At 42.6% G+C, this 19,336-nt stretch overlaps 1 protein-coding gene across 11 annotated transcripts in view; it reads right to left on the bottom strand.

Moving 5' to 3' along the window:
- LOC139749070 (solute carrier family 35 member C2-like) overlaps nt 1-19,336 on the bottom strand; it is a 123,960-nt gene that overhangs the window by 53,857 nt on the left and 50,767 nt on the right. For all 11 annotated transcript variants that reach the window (XM_071662532.1, XM_071662530.1, XM_071662534.1 and 8 more), the window contains one exon: nt 17,985-18,199. In XM_071662532.1, coding sequence (XP_071518633.1) covers nt 17,985-18,199 — 215 coding nt within the window. The remainder of the gene's footprint in view (nt 1-17,984; nt 18,200-19,336) is intronic.

The following is a 19,336-nucleotide window of genomic DNA, read 5'->3' as shown; positions in this document are numbered from 1 at the left end:
AGGGACAAGGAGGAAGTGTTAACAGGTAGTGATGAAGTGAGGAGGAAACGGAATGAGTATTCTAAAAGTTTGTTGAATGAGTTTGATGATAGAGTGGCAGATGTATGGTGTTTGGTCAGGGTGGAGAGTGAAGTGTCAGTGATTTGGCGAAGAGGTGAAAGTGGTGAAAGCCTTGTGGAAGATGAAATCCGACAAGGCAGCGGGTTTGGATGGTACTGCAGTTGAATACATTAAGAAAAGGGGTGACTGTGTTGATTGGTTGGTAAGGATATTCAATGTATGTATGGATCATGGTGAAGTGCCTGAGGATTGGAAGATTGCATGTGTAGTGCCATTATAAAAAGACAAAGGGATAAAGGTGAGTGTTCAAACTAAAGAGGCATAAGTTTGTTGAGCACTCCTGGAAAATTGTATGGAATGGGATTGACTGAGAGGGTGAAGGAATGTACAGAGTATCAGACTGGGGAGGAGCAGTACGGTTTCAGAAGTGGTAGAGGATGTGTGAATCAGGTGCTTGCTTTAAAGAATGTGTGAGAAATACTTAGAAAAACAGATGAATTAGTATGTGGCATTTATGGTTCTGGAAAAGGCATATGATAGGGTTGATAAGAGATGCTTTGTGGAAGGTCTTAAGAGTATATGGTGCGGGAGGTAAGCTGCTAGAAGCAGCGAGAAGTTTTTATCAAGGGTGTAAGGCATGTGTACGAGTAGGAAGAGAGAAGAGTGATTGGTTCCCAGTGAAGGTCGGTCTGCGGCAAGGGTGTGTGATGTCCCCATGGTTGCTGTATTTGTTTATGGATGGATGAGGTAGTTAGGGAGGAGATAAATGCAAGAGTTTTCGAGAAAAGGGAAAGTATGCAGTCTGTTAGGGATGAGAGAACGTTATCTCGGAGAGAAAATGGGTATGTTTGAAGGAATAGTGGTTCCAACATTATATGGATGCGAAGCATGGGATATACATAGGGTTGTATGGAAGAGGGTGGATGTGTTGGAAATGAAATGTTTGAGGACAAGATGTGGTGTTAGGTGGTTTGATCAAGTAAGTAATGAAAGGGTAAGGGAAACATGTGGTAATGAAAAAAAAAAAAAAAGAGTGATTGAGAAAGCAGATGAGGGTGTATTGAAATGGTATGGATATAAGGAGAGAAAGAGTGAGGAAAGGTTGACGAAGAGGATATATATGTCAGAGGTGAAGGGAACAAGGAGAAGTGGGAGACCAAACTGGAGGTGGAAGGATGGAGTGGGAAAGATTTTGAGCGATTGGAGCCTGAACATGCAGAAGGGTGGGAGGCAAGCAGGGAACAGAGTAAAGTGGAATGATGTGGTATGCCAGGGTCGATGTGCTGCTAATGAACTGGACCAGGGCATGTGAAACATCTGGGGTAAACCATGGAAAGGTCTGTGGGCCTGGATGTGGATAGAGAGCTGTGGTGAGACTGAGGGTGAGCGAATGTGCCTTTTTTTTTTTTGGTCTGTTGTCCTAGCGTTACCATTGCTGACACAAGGGGTGGCAATGCTGTTTCCTGTGGGGCAGAAATAAGTGATGTGATAGGGCCCATGCCAGTATTTTTCAGCCATTTGTATCATACTCACAAAACATGACTCTGAAATGATGAAAAATATAGGGTCAGCTCATGGATGTTGGTAAGGGAGGGGGCAGCATAGCAACAGGTGGTGGTCAGTCTGCCTGAAACTACTGAGGTGTTTTTTTTTTCTGCTGTCTTCCGAACACCTGCTTTTTTACCCTAACCATATGTGTTGCAATTCATGGCCTAAGGACTTGTCTTAAAAAGGATATTGCTGCTATAGTGCCCTTGTACAAGACATGGATGAGTAATAAAGAAATAGCTGAAACTACAGGGTTGGCACTGCGAAGTGTGCAAAGATGGAAAAAGCTCTTTCTTGACAGTGGTGGAATTAATATTCCTACCCAGATGAAACAGCCTGAATGACATTGTGCCACTTCCCAATGCACTCTGAAGATTATCCAATATCCACTCGACAAGAATCCATGTATTTCAGCATGACAGTTAAAGGAAGACAATCCTAGGCTACTTGGTCATGTGTATGTACATACTATTTGTAACTGGCTTCAAGATGACTTGAAATTCAAGAGGTGTATGCTACACAAGAAACCACTTCTGACAGACTGCCAGCACAAGAATAGACTCGCATTAGCCTAAAAATATTTGCAGTGGGACAACGAAAAGTGGAAGAAAGTGTTGTGGTCTGGTGAGGCTATATTTGATGTTAGTGGCAAATGTAGAGGAAAAGTGTACCGGAGGCCAGGTAGTGACCTGTACAACCCTAAGTACATTCAAACACATGTAAAATTTCCAGACTCACATATGGTTTAGGAGGCTTTTGGCTATAATGGCACTGGAAGCCTAGTGTTTCTACCTCAAAATGTGACCATAAATCAGAATTGATACCTGGAGCCATTCTGTGGTGAATTACCTGACTGTTTTGAGAAGACTGGTTGTGATATTCCTATGCATGATGGTGCATTGTGCCACACTGCTAAATATATATGTGGCTGATTTGCATTTTGTGGTGTGACACACATTCAGGACTGGCAAGATAACTCACCTGTCTTTAACGCTACTGAGAACTTGTGGTTGATTACAAAGTCAAAGCTGTGTGGGTGGGATATATCCAGCATTCCTAAGCTCCAGGACGCCATCCAGGACATTCAGAACAACCTTGACCTTACATATGTAACCTTTAGCATCATGCAGCATCTGTTCCAAAGTGCCTTCAGTACTAAGGAGGGGTGAGTAACTTTTATTTTGTTTACTAACATCTTTAAATGATGCATCACACTGTATGTAGGGCATACTTCCCATGTCTTCCTTCCGCGTCACAGAAGGAGACTAAAGGGGGCAGGAGAGGGGGGTGGGAACCCTCCCCTCCTTGTATTTCCAATTCTAAAAGGGGAAATAGTTGAAGGAGTCAAGTGGGGAGTGCGCATCCTCCTCAAAGGATCAGATTGGGGTGTGTGAATGTGTGTGGATTTATCCAAGATGAGAAGAAAGGAGAGAAAGGTAGTATGTTTGAGGAAAGAAACCTGGATGTTCTGGTTCTGAGTGAAATGAAGCTCAAGGGTAAAGGGAAAGAATGGTTTGGAAACATCTTGGGAGTAAAGTCAGGGGTTGGTGAGAGGAGAAGCTAAGGAAGGAGTAGCACTACTCCTGAAACAGGAGTTGTGGGAGTGTGTGATAAGAGTGTAAGAAAGTAAATTCTAGAGTGATGTGGGTAAAACTGAAAGTGGATGGAGAGAGATGGGTGATTATTGGTGCTTATGCACCTGGTCATGAGAAGAAAGATCATGAGAGGCAAGTGTTTTGGGAGCAGCTGAGTAAGTGTGTCATCAGCTTTGGCACACAAGACCGGGTGGTAGTGATGGGTGATTTAGATGCGAAGGTGAGTAATGTGGCAGTAGAGGGTATAACTGGCGTACATGGGGTATTCTGTGTTGTGAATGGAAATGGTGAAGAGCTTGTGGAACTGAGTGCTGAAAAAAGACTGGCGATTGGGAATACCTGATTTAAAAAGAGAGATATGCATAAGTCATAGGAGTATGGGTAAAACTGAAAGTGGATGGAGAGAGATGGGTGATTATTGGTGCCTATGCACCTGGGCATGAGAAGACAGATCATGAGAGGCAAGAGTTTTGGGAGCAGCTGAGTGAGTGTGTTACCACTTTTGATGAACGAGACCAGGCTATAGTGATAGGTGATTTGAATGCAAAGATGAGTAATGTGACAGTTGAAGGAATAACTGGTGTACATGGGGTGTTCACAGTTGTAAATGGAATTGGTGAAGAGCTTGTAGAAATGTGTGCTGAAAAAGGACTGGTGACTGGGAATAACTGGCTTAAAAAGAGAGATATACATAAATATACATATGTAAATAGGAGAGATGGCCAGAGAGTGTTATTGGATTACATGTTAATTGATAGGCGCATGAAAGAGAGACTTCTGGATGTTAATGTCCTGAGAGGTGCAACAGGAGGGATGTCTGATCATTATCTTGTGGAGGCAAAGGTGAAGATTTGTAGAGGTTTTCAAAAAAGAAGAGAGAATGTTGGGGTGAAAAGAGTGAGGAAAGTAAGTAAGCTTGGGAAGGAGACTTGTGTGAGGAAGTACCAGGACAGACTGAGTGCAGAATGGAAAAATGTGAGAGCAAAGGACGTAAAGGGAGTGGGGGAGGAATGGGATATATATAGGGAAGCAGTGATGGATTGTGCAAAAGATGCTTGTGGCATGAGAAGTGTGGAAGGTGGGCAGATTACAAAGGGTAGTGAGTGGTGGGATGAAGAAGTAAGATTATTAGTGAAAGAGGAGAGAGAGGCATTTGGACGATTTTTGCAGGGAAATAGTGCAAATGAGTGGAAGATGTATAAAAGAAAGAGGCAGGAGGTCAAGAGAAAGGTGCAAGAGGTGAAAAAGAGGGCAAATGAGAGTTGGGTGAGAGAGTATCATTAAATTTTAGGGAGAATAAAAAGATATTTTGAGGAGGTAAATAAAGTGCATAAGACAATAGAACAAATGGGAACATCGGTAAAGGGGGCTAATGGGAGGCAATAACAAATAGTGGTAATGTGAGAAGGAGATGCTCTTCCCCAATCTGATTCTCTGTGCATGCCTTGTACAGAGAATCAGATTGGGGAAGAGCAGTGTGGTTTCAGAAGTGGTAAAGGATGTGTGGATCAGGTGTTTTCTTTCAAAAATGTATGTAAGAAATACTTAGAAAAACAAATGGATTTGTATGTAGCATTTATGGATCTGGAGAGGGCATATGACAGAGTTGAAAGAGATGCTCTGTGGAAGGTATTAAGAGTATATGGTGTGGGAGGCAAGTTGCTACAAGCAGTGAAAAGTTTTTATCAAGGATGTAAGGAATGTATACGAGTAGGAAGAGAGGAAAGTGACTGGTTCCCAGTGAATGTCAGTTTGCAGCAGGGGTGCCTGATGTCTCCATGGTTGTTTAATTTGTTTATGGATGGGATTGTTAGGGAGGTAAATGCAAGAGTTTTGGAAAGAGGGGCAAGTATGCAGTCTGTTGTGGATGAGGGGGCTTGGGAAAAGAGTCTGTTGTTGTTCACTGATGATACAGCGCTGGCGGCTGATTCAGGTGAGAAACTGCAGGAGCTGGTGACTGAGTTTGGTAAAATGTGTGAAAGAAGAAAGCTGAGAGTAAATGTGAATAAGAGCAAGGTTATAAGGTACGGTAGGGTTGAGGGACAAGTCAACTAGGAGGTATGTTTGAATGGAGAAAACTGGAGGAAGTGGAGTGTTTCAAACATCTGGGAGTGGATTTGGCAGCAGATGGAACTATGGAAGCGGAAGTGAGTCACACAGTAGGGGAAGGGGCGAAAGTTCTGAGAGCATTGAAAAATGTGTGGAAGGTTAGAACATTATCTCAGAAAGCAAAAATGAATGCATTTGAAGGAATAGTGGTTCCAACAGTGTTATATGGTTGCGAGGCATGAGCTATACATAGGGTTGTGCGGAGGAGGGTGGATGTGTTGGAAATGAGATGTTTGAGGACAATACGTGGTGTGAGGTGGTTTGATCAAGTAAGTAAAGAAAGGGTAAGAGAGATATGTGATAAAAAAATGAGTGAGAAAAGACTGACAAAGCGGATATATGTGTCAGAGGTGAAGGGAACAAGGAGAAGTGGGAGACCAAACTGGAGATGGAAGGATGGAGTGAAAAAGATTCTAAGTGATCGGGGCCTGAACATGCAGGAGGGTGAAAGGTGTGCAAGGAATAGAGTGAATAGGAACGATGTGGTATACCGGGGTCAATGTGCAGTCACTGGACTGAACCAGGGCATGTGAAGCATCTGGGGTAAACCATGGAAAGTTTTGTGGGGCAGAAATAAGTGATGTGATAGGGCCCATGCCAGTATTTTTCAGCCATTTGTATCATACTCACAAAACATGACTCTGAAATGATGAAAAATATAGGGTCAGCTCATGGATGTTGGTAAGGGAGGGGGCAGCATAGCAACAGGTGGTGGTCAGTCTGCCTGAAACTACTGAGGTGTTTTTTTTTTCTGCTGTCTTCCAAACACCTGCTTTTTTACCCTTACCATATGTGTTGCAATTCATGGCCTAAGGACTTGTCTTAAAAAGGATATTGCTGCTATAGTGCCCTTGTACAAGACATGGATGAGTAATAAAGAAATAGCTGAAACTACAGGGTTGGCACTGCGAAGTGTGCAAAGATGGAAAAAGCTCTTTCTTGACAGTGGTGGAATTAATATTCCTACCCAGATGAAACAGCCTGAATGACCTTGTGCCACTTCCTAATGCACTCTGAAGATTATCCAATATCCACTCGACAAGAATCCATGTATTTCAGCATGACAGTTAAAGGAAGACAATCCTAGGCTACTTGGTCATGTGTATGTACATACTATTTGTAACTGGCTTCAAGATGACTTGAAATTCAAGAGGTGTATGCTACACAAGAAACCACTTCTGACACACTGCCAGCGCAAGAATAGACTCGCATTAGCCTAAAAATATTTGCAGTGGGACAACGAAAAGTGGAAGAAAGTGTTGTGGTCTGGTGAGGCTATATTTGATGTTAGTGGCAAATGTAGAGGAAAAGTGTACCGGAGGCCAGGTAGTGACCTGTACAACCCTAAGTACATTCAAACACATGTAAAATTTCCAGACTCACATATGGTTTAGGAGGCTTTTGGCTATAATGGCACTGGAAGCCTAGTGTTTTTACCTCAAAATGTGACCATAAATGAGAATTGATACCTGGACCCATTCTGTGGTGAATTACCTGACTGTTTTGAGAAGACTGGTTGTGATATTCCTATGCATGATGGTGCATTGTGCCACACTGCTAAATATATATGTGGCTGATTTGCATTTTGTGGTGTGACACACATTCAGGACTGGCAAGATAACTCACCTGTCTTTAACGCTACTGAGAACTTGTGGTTGATTACAAAGTCAAAGCTGTGTGGGTGGGATATATCCAGCATTCCTAAGCTCCAGGACGCCATCCAGGACATTCAGAACAACCTTGACCTTACATACCTTTAGCATCATGCAGCATCTGTTCCAAAGTGCCTTCAGTACTAAGGAGGGGTGAGTAACTTTTATTTTGTTTACTAACATCTTTAAATGATGCATCACACTGTATGTAGGGCATACTTCCCATGTCTTCCTTCCGTGTCATAGAAGGAGACTAAAGGGGGCAGGAGAGGGGGCTGGGAACCCTCCCCTCCTTGTATTTCCAATTCTAAAAGGGGAAATAGTTGAAGGAGTCAAGTGGGGAGTGCGCATCCTCCTCAAAGGATCAGATTGGGGTGTGTGAATGTGTGTGGATTTATCCAAGATGAGAAGAAAGGAGAGAAAGGTAGTATGTTTGAGGAAAGAAACCTGGATGTTCTGGTTCTGAGTGAAATGAAGCTCAAGGGTAAAGGGAAAGAATGGTTTGGAAACATCTTGGGAGTAAAGTCAGGGGTTGGTGAGAGGAGAAGCTAAGGAAGGAGTAGCACTACTCCTGAAACAGGAGTTGTGGGAGTGTGATAAGAGTGTAAGAAAGTAAATTCTAGAGTGATGTGGGTAAAACTGAAAGTGGATGGAGAGAGATGGGTGATTATTGGTGCTAATGCACCTGGTCATGAGAAGAAAGATCATGAGAGGCAAGTGTTTTGGGAGCCGCTGAGTAAGTGTGTCATCAGCTTTGGCACACAAGACCGGGTGGTAGTGATGGGTGATTTAGATGCGAAGGTGAGTAATGTGGCAGTAGAGGGTATAACTGGCGTACATGGGGTATTCTGTGTTGTGAATGGAAATGGTGAAGAGCTTGTGGAACTGAGTGCTGAAAAAAGACTGGCGATTGGGAATACCTGATTTAAAAAGAGAGATATGCATAAGTCATAGGAGTATGGGTAAAACTGAAAGTGGATGGAGAGAGATGGGTGATTATTGGTGCCTATGCACCTGGGCATGAGAAGACAGATCATGAGAGGCAAGAGTTTTGGGAGCAGCTGAGTGAGTGTGTTACCACTTTTGATGAACGAGACCAGGCTATAGTGATAGGTGATTTGAATGCAAAGATGAGTAATGTGACAGTTGAAGGAATAACTGGTGTACATGGGGTGTTCACAGTTGTAAATGGAATTGGTGAAGAGCTTGTAGAAATGTGTGCTGAAAAAGGACTGGTGACTGGGAATAACTGGCTTAAAAAGAGAGATATACATAAATATACATATGTAAATAGGAGAGATGGCCAGAGAGTGTTATTGGATTACATGTTAATTGATAGGCGCATGAAAGAGAGACTTCTGGATGTTAATGTCCTGAGAGGTGCAACAGGAGGGATGTCTGATCATTATCTTGTGGAGGCAAAGGTGAAGATTTGTAGAGGTTTTCAAAAAAGAAGAGAGAATGTTGGGGTGAAAAGAGTGAGGAAAGTAAGTAAGCTTGGGAAGGAGACTTGTGTGAGGAAGTACCAGGACAGACTGAGTGCAGAATGGAAAAATGTGAGAGCAAAGGACGTAAAGGGAGTGGGGGAGGAATGGGATATATATAGGGAAGCAGTGATGGCTTGTGCAAAAGATGCTTGTGGCATGAGAAGTGTGGAAGGTGGGCAGATTACAAAGGGTAGTGAGTGGTGGGATGAAGAAGTAAGATTATTAGTGAAAGAGGAGAGAGAGGCATTTGGACGATTTTTGCAGGGAAATAGTGCAAATGAGTGGAAGATGTATAAAAGAAAGAGGCAGGAGGTCAAGAGAAAGGTGCAAGAGGTGAAAAAGAGGGCAAATGAGAGTTGGGTGAGAGAGTACCATTAAATTTTAGGGAGAATAAAAAGATGTTTTGAGGAAAATGTGTGGTGTGAGGTGGTTTGATCGAGTAAGTAACGTAAGGGTAAGAGAGATGTGTGGAAATAAAAAGAGCGTGGTTGAGAGAGCAGAAGAGGGTGTTTTGAAATGGTTTGGGCACATGGAGAGAATGAGTGAGGAAAGATTGACCAAGAGGATATATGTGTCGGAGGTGGAGGGAACGAGGAGAAGAGGGAGACCAAATTGGAGGTGGAAAGATGGAGTGAAAAAGATTTTGTGTGATCGGGGCCTGAACATGCAGGAGGGTGAAAGGAGGGCAAGGAATAGAGTGAATTGGAGCGATGTGGTATACAGGGGTTGACGTGTTGTCAGTGGATTGAGTCGGGGCATGTGAAGCGTCTGGGGTAAACCATGGAAAGCTGTGTAGGTATGTATATTTGCGTGTGTGGACGTGTGTATGTACATGTGTATGGGGGGGGGTTGGGCCATTTCTTTCGTCTGTTTCCTTGCGCTACCTCGCAAACGCGGGAGACAGCGACAAAGTATAAAAAAAAAAAAAAAAAAAAAAAAAAAAAAATAAAGTGCATAAGACAATAGAACAAATGGGAACATCGGTAAAGGGGGCTAATGGGGAGGCAATAACAAATAGTGGTAATGTGAGAAGGAGATGCTCTTCCCCAATCTGATTCTCTGTGCATGCCTTGTACAGAGAATCAGATTGGGGAAGAGCAGTGTGGTTTCAGAAGTGGTAAAGGATGTGTGGATCAGGTGTTTTCTTTCAAAAATGTATGTAAGAAATACTTAGAAAAACAAATGGATTTGTATGTAGCATTTATGGATCTGGAGAGGGCATATGACAGAGTTGAAAGAGATGCTCTGTGGAAGGTATTAAGAGTATATGGTGCGGGAGGCAAGTTGCTACAAGCAGTGAAAAGTTTTTATCAAGGATGTAAGGAATGTATACGAGTAGGAAGAGAGGAAAGTGACTGGTTCCCAGTGAATGTCAGTTTGCAGCAGGGGTGCCTGATGTCTCCATGGTTGTTTAATTTGTTTATGGATGGGATTGTTAGGGAGGTAAATGCAAGAGTTTTGGAAAGAGGGGCAAGTATGCAGTCTGTTGTGGATGAGGGGGCTTGGGAAAAGAGTCTGTTGTTGTTCACTGATGATACAGCGCTGGCGGCTGATTCAGGTGAGAAACTGCAGGAGCTGGTGACTGAGTTTGGTAAAATGTGTGAAAGAAGAAAGCTGAGAGTAAATGTGAATAAGAGCAAGGTTATAAGGTACGGTAGGGTTGAGGGACAAGTCAACTAGGAGGTATGTTTGAATGGAGAAAAACTGGAGGAAGTGGAGTGTTTCAAACATCTGGGAGTGGATTTGGCAGCGGATGGAACTATGGAAGCGGAAGTGAGTCACACAGTAGGGGAAGGGGCAAAAGTTCTGAGAGCGTTGAAAAATGTGTGGAAGGTTAGAACATTATCTCAGAAAGCAAAAATGAATGCATTTGAAGGAATAGTGGTTCCAACAGTGTTATATGGTTGCGAGGCATGAGCTATACATAGGGTTGTGCGGAGGAGGGTGGATGTGTTGGAAATGAGATGTTTGAGGACAATACGTGGTGTGAGGTGGTTTGATCAAGTAAGTAAAGAAAGGGTAAGAGAGATATGTGATAAAAAAATGAGTGAGAAAAGACTGACAAAGCGGATATATGTGTCAGAGGTGAAGGGAACAAGGAGAAGTGGGAGACCAAACTGGAGGTGGAAGGATGGAGTGAAAAAGATTCTAAGTGATCGGGGCCTGAACATGCAGGAGGGTGAAAGGTGTGCAAGGAATAGAGTGCATAGGAACGATGTGGTATACCGGGGTCAATGTGCAGTCACTGGACTGAACCAGGGCATGTGAAGCATCTGGGGTAAACCATGGAAAGTTTTGTGGGGCCTGGATGTGGAAATGGAGCTGTGGTTTCAGTGCATTATACATGACAGCTAGAGACTGAGTGTGAACGAATGTAGCCTTTGCTGTCTTTTCCTAGTGCTACCTTGCATGCATGCGGGGGGAGGGGGTTGTCATTTCATGTATGGTGGGGTGGCGACAGGAATGAATAAAGGCAGCAAGTATGAATTATGTACATGTGTATATATGTATATGTCTGTGTATGTGTATAAATATATGTATATGTCTGTGTATATGTATATATATGAATACGTTGAAATGTAGAGGTATGTATATGTGCTTGTGTGGACGTGTATGTATATACATGTGTATGTGGGTGGGTTGATACATTCTTTCGTCTGTTCCCTTACGCTACCTCGCTAACGCGGGAGACAGCAACAAAGTATAATAAAAAATAAATAAATAAATGTATGTTAGATGGTCAAAGGGCATTATTGGTTTATGTGTTAATTGATGGGAATGTAAAAGAGAGACATTTGGATGTTAATGTGCTGAGAGAGGCAACTGGAGGGATGTCTGATCACTATCTTGTAGAGGTAAAGGTGAAGATTTGCAGAGGTTTTCAACAAGGTAGAGAGATTTTGGGGGAGAGGAGAGTGGTGAGAGTAAGTGAGCTTGGAAAGGAGACTTGTGTGAGGAAGTACCAGAGGAGATTGAGTGTAGAATGGCAAAAGGTGAGAGCAAATGGTATGAGGGGAGTGGGTGAGGAATGGGATGTATCTGGGGAAGCATTGATGGCATGTGCTAAAGATGCATGAGGCATGAGAAAGGTGGGAGGAGGGCAGATTAGAAAGGACAGTGAGTGGTGCAATGAGGAAGTAAAGTTGTTTGTGAAAGAGAAAAGAGATGCATTAGGATGATGCTTACAAGGAAGGAATGCAAATGACTGGTAGATGTATAAGAGAAAGCAGCAGGATGTCAAGAGGAAAGTGCAAGGGTTGAAAAAGAGGGCAAATGAGAGTTGGGGTGAGAGATTATCATTAAACTTTAGGAAGAATAAAAAGATGTTTAGGAAGGAGGTAAATAATGTGCTAAAGACACGAGAACAAATGGGAACATCGGTGAAGGAGGCAAGAGGGAGAGGGATAACAGGTAATGATCAAGTGATAAGGAGATGGAGTGAGTACTTTGGAGGTTTGTTGAATGTGTTTAATGACAGAGTGGCAAATGTAGGGTGTTTTGGTTGGAGTGGTGTGTAAAGTGAGAGGGTCAGGGAGAAAGGTTGGTTTAGAGAGAAGAGGTGGTAAAAGCCTTGCAGAAGATGAAAGCCAGCAAGGCAGTGGGTTTGGATGGTATTGCAGTGGAATTTATTGAGAAAGGGGGTGACTGTGTTGTTGATTGGTTGGTAAGGATATTCAATGTATGTATGGATCATGGTGAAGTGCCCAAGGATTGGTGTAATACATGTAGAGTGCCACTGTACAAAGACAAAGGGGATAAGGATGAGTGTTCAAACGACAGAGGCACAAGTTTGTTGAGCATTCCTGGAAAATTGTATGGGAATATATTGATTGAGAGGGTGAAGGCATGTACAGAGCATCAGATGCCTAACACCCTTGGTAAAAACTTTTCACTGCTTTTAGGAACTTACTTCCCACACCATATACTCAAGACCCTCCACATAGCATCTCTATCAACCTTATCATATGCCTTTTCCAGATTCATAAATGCCGCATGCAGATCCGTTTTTCTATAAATTTCTCACATACATTCTTCAAAGTAAACACCTGATCCACACATTCCCTAACACTTCTCAAACCACAATGCTCTTCCCCAATCTGATGCTCTGTACATTCCATTCTTTTTTTATCAGTATTATACTTAGTCGCTGTTTCCCACGTTAGCAAGGTAGCGCAAGGAAACAGATGAAAGAATGGCCCAACACACCCACATACACATGTACATACATACATGCCCACACATACACATATACATACCTATACATTTCAACATATATATACACAGACATATACATATATATACACATGTACTTATTCATACTTGCTGCCTTCATCCATTCCCGTCGTCTTCCCACCACAAACGAATGGCCCAACCCACCCACATACACATGTATATACATACATGCCCACACGCACACATATACATACCTATACATTTCAACATATATATACACAGACATATACATATATATATACCCATGTACTAATTCATACTTGCTGCATTCATCCACTCCCGTCGTCTTCCCACCACAAACGAATGGCCCAACCCACCCACATACACATGTATATACATACATGCCCACACACACACACATATACATACCTATACATTTCAACATATATATACACAGACATATACCCATGTACTTATTCATACTTGCTGCCTTCATCCATTCCCGTCGCCCTCCCACCACAAACGAAATGCCCCCCCCCCCCAAAACATCTCATTTCCAACACATCCACCCTCCTCCGCATAACCCTATTTATAGCCCACGCCTCGCAACCATATAACATTTTTGGAACCACTATTCCGTCAAACATACCCATTTTTGCTCTCCAAGATAACATTCTCGTCTTCCACACATTCTTCTACACTCCCAGAACCTTCGCCCCTTCTCCCACCCTCTGACTCACTTCCACTTCCATGGTTCCATCTGCTGCTAAATCCACTCCCAGATATCTAAAACACTTAACTTCCTCCAGTGTTTCTCCGTTCAAACTTACCTCCCTCCCAATTGACTTGTCCCTCAACCGTAACGAACCTAATAAACTTGCTCTTATTCACATGTATTCTCAGCTTTCTTCTTTCACACACTTTACTAAACTCAGCTTCTGCAGTTTCTCACCTGAATCAGCCACCAGTACTGTATCATCAGCAAACAACAACTGACTCACTTCCCCAGCCGTTTCATCCACAACAAACTGCATACTTGCCCCTCTCTCCAAAACTCTTGCATTCACCTCCCTAACAACCCCATCCATAAACAAATCAAACAACCATGGAGACGTCATTCACCCCTGCCGCAAACCGACATTCACTGGGAACCAATCACTTTCCTCTCTTCCTACTTGTACACATGCCTTACATCCTCAATAAAGACTTTTCACTGCTTCTAACAATTTGCCTCCCACACCATATACTCTTAATACCTTTCGCACAGCATCTCTATCAACTCTATCTTATGCCTTCGCCAGATCCATATAAGTATTTCTCACATACATTCTTCAAAGCAAACACCTGATCCACACGTCCTTAACCACTTCTGAAACCACACTTCTCTTCCCCAATCTGATGCTCTGTACATGCCCTCACCGTCTCAATCAATACCCTCCCATATAATTTCCCAGGAATACTCAACAAATTTATACCTCTGTAATTTGAACACTCACCTTTATCCTCTTTGCCATTGTACAATGGCATTATGCATGCATTCCACCAATCCTCAGGAACTTCACCATGAACCATACATACACTGAATATCCTCACCAACCAGTCAACAACAGTCACCCCTTTTTTAATAAATTCCACAGCAATACCATCCAAACCTGCCGCCTTGCTGGCTTTCATCTTCCGCAAAGCTTTCACTACCTCCTCTCTGTTGACCAAACCATTCTCCCCGACCCTATCACTTCACACACCACCTCAACCAAAATATCCTATATCTGCCACTCTATAATCAAGCACATTCAACAAACCTTCAAAATACTCACTCCATCTCCTTCTCACTTCACCACTACTTGTTATTACCTCCCCTTTAGCCCCCTTCACCGATGTTCCCATTTGTTCTCTTGTCTTATGCACTTTATTTACCTCCTTCCAAAACATCTATTTTTTTCTTTTTTTTTTTTTGCTTTGTCGCTGTCTCCCGCATTTGCGAGGTAGCGCAAGGAAACAGACGAAAGAAATGGCCCAACCCACCCCCATACACATGTATATACATACGTCCACACATGCAAATATACATACCTACACAGCTTTCCATGGTTTACTCCAGACGCTTCACATGCCCTGATTCAATCCACTGACAGCACGTCAACCCCGGTATACCACATCGATCCAATTCACTCTATTCTTTTGCCCTCCTTTCACCCTCCTGCATGTTCAGGCCCCGATCACACAAAATCTTTTTCACTCCATCTTTCCACCTCCAATTTGGTCTCCCACTTCTCCTCATTCCCTCCACCTCCGACACATATATCCTCTTGGTCAATCTTTCCTCACTCATTCTCTCCATGTGCCCAAACCATTTCAAAACACCCTCTTCTGCTCTCTCAACCACGCTCTTTTTATTTCCACACATCTCTCTTACCCTTACGTTACTTACTCGATCAAACCACCTCACACCACACATTGTCCTCAAACATCTCATTTCCAGCACATCCATCCTCCTGCGCACAACTCTATCCATAGCCAACGCCTCGCAACCATACAACATTGTTGGAACCACTATTCCTTCAAACATACCCATTTTTGCTTTCCGAGATAATGTTCTCAACTTCCACACATTTTTCAAGGCTCCCAGAATTTTCGCCCCCTCCCCCACCCTATGATCCACTTCCGCTTCCATGGTTCCATCCGCTGCCAGATCCACTCCCAGATATCTAAAACACTTTACTTCCTCCAGTTTTTCTTCATTCAAACTCACCTCCCAATTGACTTGACCCTCAACCCTACTGTACCTAATAACCTTGCTCTTATTCACATTTACTCTTAACTTTCTTCTTTCACACACTTTACCAAACTCAGTCACCAGCTTCTGCAGTTTCTCACATGAATCAGCCACCAGCGCTGTATCATCAGCGAACAACAACTGACTCACTTCCCAAGCTCTCTCATCCACAACAGACTTCATACTTGCCCCTCTTCCCAAAACTCTTGCATTCACCTCCCTAACAACCCCATCCATAAACAAATTAAACAACCATGGAGACATCACACACCCCTGCCGCAAACCTACATTCACTGAGAACCATGCCGCAAACCTACATTCACTGAGAACCATCTTTTTATCCTCCCTAAAATCTAATGATAATCTCTCATCCCAACTCTCATTTACCCTCTTTGTCACCTCTTGCACCTTTCTCTTGACCTCCTGTCTCTTTCTTTTATACATCTCCCACTCATTTGCACTATTTCCCTGCAAAACTCGTCCAAATGCCTCTCTCTTCTCTTTCACTAACAATCTTACTTCTTCACCCCACCAAACATTCACTACCCTTTCTAATCTGCCCATCTCCCATCTTTTCTCATGCCACAAGCATCTTCTGCGCAAGCCACCACTGCTTCCCTAAATACATCCCATTCCTCCCCCACTCTACTTATGTCATTTGCTCTCAACTTTTTCCATTTTGCACTCAATCTCTCATGGCACTTGCTTGCACAAGTTTCCTTTTCAAGCTCACTTACTCTCACCACTTTCTTCACCCCAACATTCTCTCTTCTTTTCTGAAAACCTCTACAAATCTTCACCTTCACCTCCACAAGTTAATGATCAGACATCCCTCCAGTTGCCCCTCTCAGCACATTAATATCCAAAAGTCTCTCTTTCACAAGCCTAACAATTAACGCGTAATCTAAATACACTCTCCAGCCATCTATCCTACTTACATACATATACTTATGTATTTCTCTCTTTTTAAACCAGGTATTACCAATCACCAGTCCCTTTTCAGCATACAAATCTACAAGCTCTTCACCATTTCCATTTACAACGCTGAATACCCCATGTATACCAATTATTCCCTCAACTAACACATTACTCACCTTTGCATTCAAATCACCCATCACTATAACTCGGTCTTGTGCATCAAAGCTGTTAACACACTCACTCAGCTGCTCCTAATACACTTGCTTCTCATCATCTTTCTTCTCACGACCAGGTGCATAGGCACCAATAATCACCCTCTCTCTCTATCCACTTTCAGTTTTGCCCATATCAATCTAGAGTTTACTTTCTTACACTCTATCACATACTCCCACAACTCCTGCTTCAGGACTAGTGCTACTCCTTCCTTTGCTCTTGTTCTCTCACCAACCCCAGACTTTACTCCCAAGACATTCCCAGACCACTCTTCCCCTTTACCCTTGAGCTTCGTTTCACTCAGAGCCAAAACATCCAGGTTCCTTTCATCAAACATACTACCTATCTCTCCTTTTTCTCATTTTGGTTACATCCACACACATTTAGACACCCCAATCTAAGCCTTCGAGGAGGATGAGCACTCCCCACATGACTCCTTCTGTTTCCCCTATTAGAAAGTAAGGTACTGTTTTCTTATCATCTTTAGATAAACATAAATAAAATTCATCCTCTTTTAAATAGGTTCCATAATCATTTTCTTTTTGACAATAATATTGTATTAATCTCTATCTGAAAGATGCCTGTTCCCTTTGGGAACTCCCTCAAGGGGGTGGCCAATGCAAAAGAGTCTCCTAGCTACTGAACTCCAGTGCTGCTTCTTAGCCTTTAGTGTCATTTCACACAACCATTGGCTCTGTCCTTTCCTTTCCCAACCAAACCATAACAGTTCCCCTCCTCCCCCACCCACACCACATCACCACTCCCTTCCTACCCCACTCACACTGCCAACACTCCTTACCCCACTAACAGCACCACCACCACTCTCTCCCTCATCTATGAACACTATCAATGCTCACTCCTTCCCCATTTCCCACCCACACCTAAACCACCTTCTTCGTCCCCCACTAAAGATATAATGAACAATTGCTTGTTTCAGAAGGTAAACTGCAGGTTATGAGCTCAGTTTTCTGGGTATGTGAATTTATCCTTGGAAGAGTAACAAACCTATTGAAACATAGATCAAAGTAAATTCTGTACACTACTAAAGTATAAGGTCACCATCTTTCTATTCTCTCTTAATACCATAGTGTTCATATCTTTTGTCTTTCTTCACTTACTCTCTTTTTTTTTTGCTTCATTAATCACTCCTGAAATCTTGATATTTTCAGTTCATTCTAATTTCCACAATTAATTGTTTTTTTACTGTCCTTTACACTCTAATGGCAGTCTTCTTTTGTTCTTTTATCTCCTCTTTTGTTCCTTCTTCCAACTTCCACAGAATATGTCATTAGCTAATACGCTTTATTCCTTTTCTGAATGGTTTCTTAGAAAAAATACGTCGCTCAGATCACTCCAAACAATAAAATAATTTTTATACCTCAAAGCTAAAAAGCAAAACTTCATGGGAAGCCTAACATCTGAGGGACATAATGAGGATTGGTTCCATACTTACAAGGCTACTGTTATAAACTCAAGGGACCACTGAGAGAGGCCAATGTCAATACCAGCAGCTGCCCCAGGAGGTAAAACCCTTCTCCAGTAAACATCCCATGGTAGTGTGACCCTGGAGGTACCCGTTATGAGGGTGTAAAAAGCTCGGCATAATCCCGCCAAGACAAACTTCATAAACAGATGCACTATTACTACTGTTAATGGAAACTTGAAGTCCTGAAAGATAAGGAAGATTATAATCAAAAAGGTATGCTAATCTTCTTCATAATAAAAGCTTACCATTACAAAGAAAGAAATGACAAGAACAGTGAAATATTTATAAGTAGCACAGTCAGATGGGTAACACTGATGTCAGAAACAAGTTTCATCACATGCAGTAGAATGAACATAGAGTGATTTTGATCACATGTAAAATATGGGGAGAAAACCAAAGAGGAACAAAGGTCCTGGTCTTGGTCTCAAGAGAGCACAAATCATTCCAGATTAATGTGAAGCAATGAAAATGCAGAAATTATATCATATCATATAATATGAAAAAGATAAGGCATGGAAGGCATGCACAGGACAGACTGCATTGGAACAATGTAGTATACAGGGGTTGACGTGCTGTCACTGGACAGAATAAGGGCATATGAAGTATCCAGGGTAAGCCATGGAAAGGTTAGTGGGGCCTGGTCATGGTTTGGGAGCTGCAGCTTCAGTGTATTACACATGACAGAGAATGGATGTGAACAGACGTGGCCTTTCTTCATCTGTTCCTAGCACTACTTTGCTAATTCAGCAAAGAAAAGGTAAACAGAGCAAGACTGCAAGGGATAAGTGACTGCTGGACAACTACTCTACTGAGAGAGCCAATGCAGAGTGAAGTTATCTCACACAAGTTGGTAACGATGTTTGGATTAGTAGAACAACACCTGATCAAAGAAGACTGGGAAGCCAATGAAGAGACTCCTGGGGCGGGAGGTGTATATGTATGTATATATGTATTATTCATATCAATAAGACATAACCGCTGTTACCCATGTCAGCGAGGTAGTGCAAGAAAACAGACAAAAAATGGCCCAACCACTCATACACACACACACACATATATATATTTCCCGCGTTAGTGAGGTAGTGTGTATGTGGGTCGGCTGGGGTATTCTTTCATCTGCTTCCTTGCGCTGCCTCGTAATGCGGGAGACGGCGATTAGGTATAATTTTCCAAAAGGAGGAACTGAGAAGGAGGCCAAGTGAGGATGTTCCCTCTAAGGCTCAGTCCTCTGTTCTTAATGCTACCTCACTGATGCGGGATGGCAAATATATATGAATATATATATTCATTTATTCATTTTAATTTGTCGCTGTCTCCCC

This window comes from Panulirus ornatus, chromosome 6 (assembly GCF_036320965.1).
Source record: "Panulirus ornatus isolate Po-2019 chromosome 6, ASM3632096v1, whole genome shotgun sequence".
Lineage (NCBI taxonomy): Eukaryota > Metazoa > Arthropoda > Malacostraca > Decapoda > Palinuridae > Panulirus > Panulirus ornatus.
This window is presented reverse-complemented; position numbering and strand designations above follow the sequence as displayed.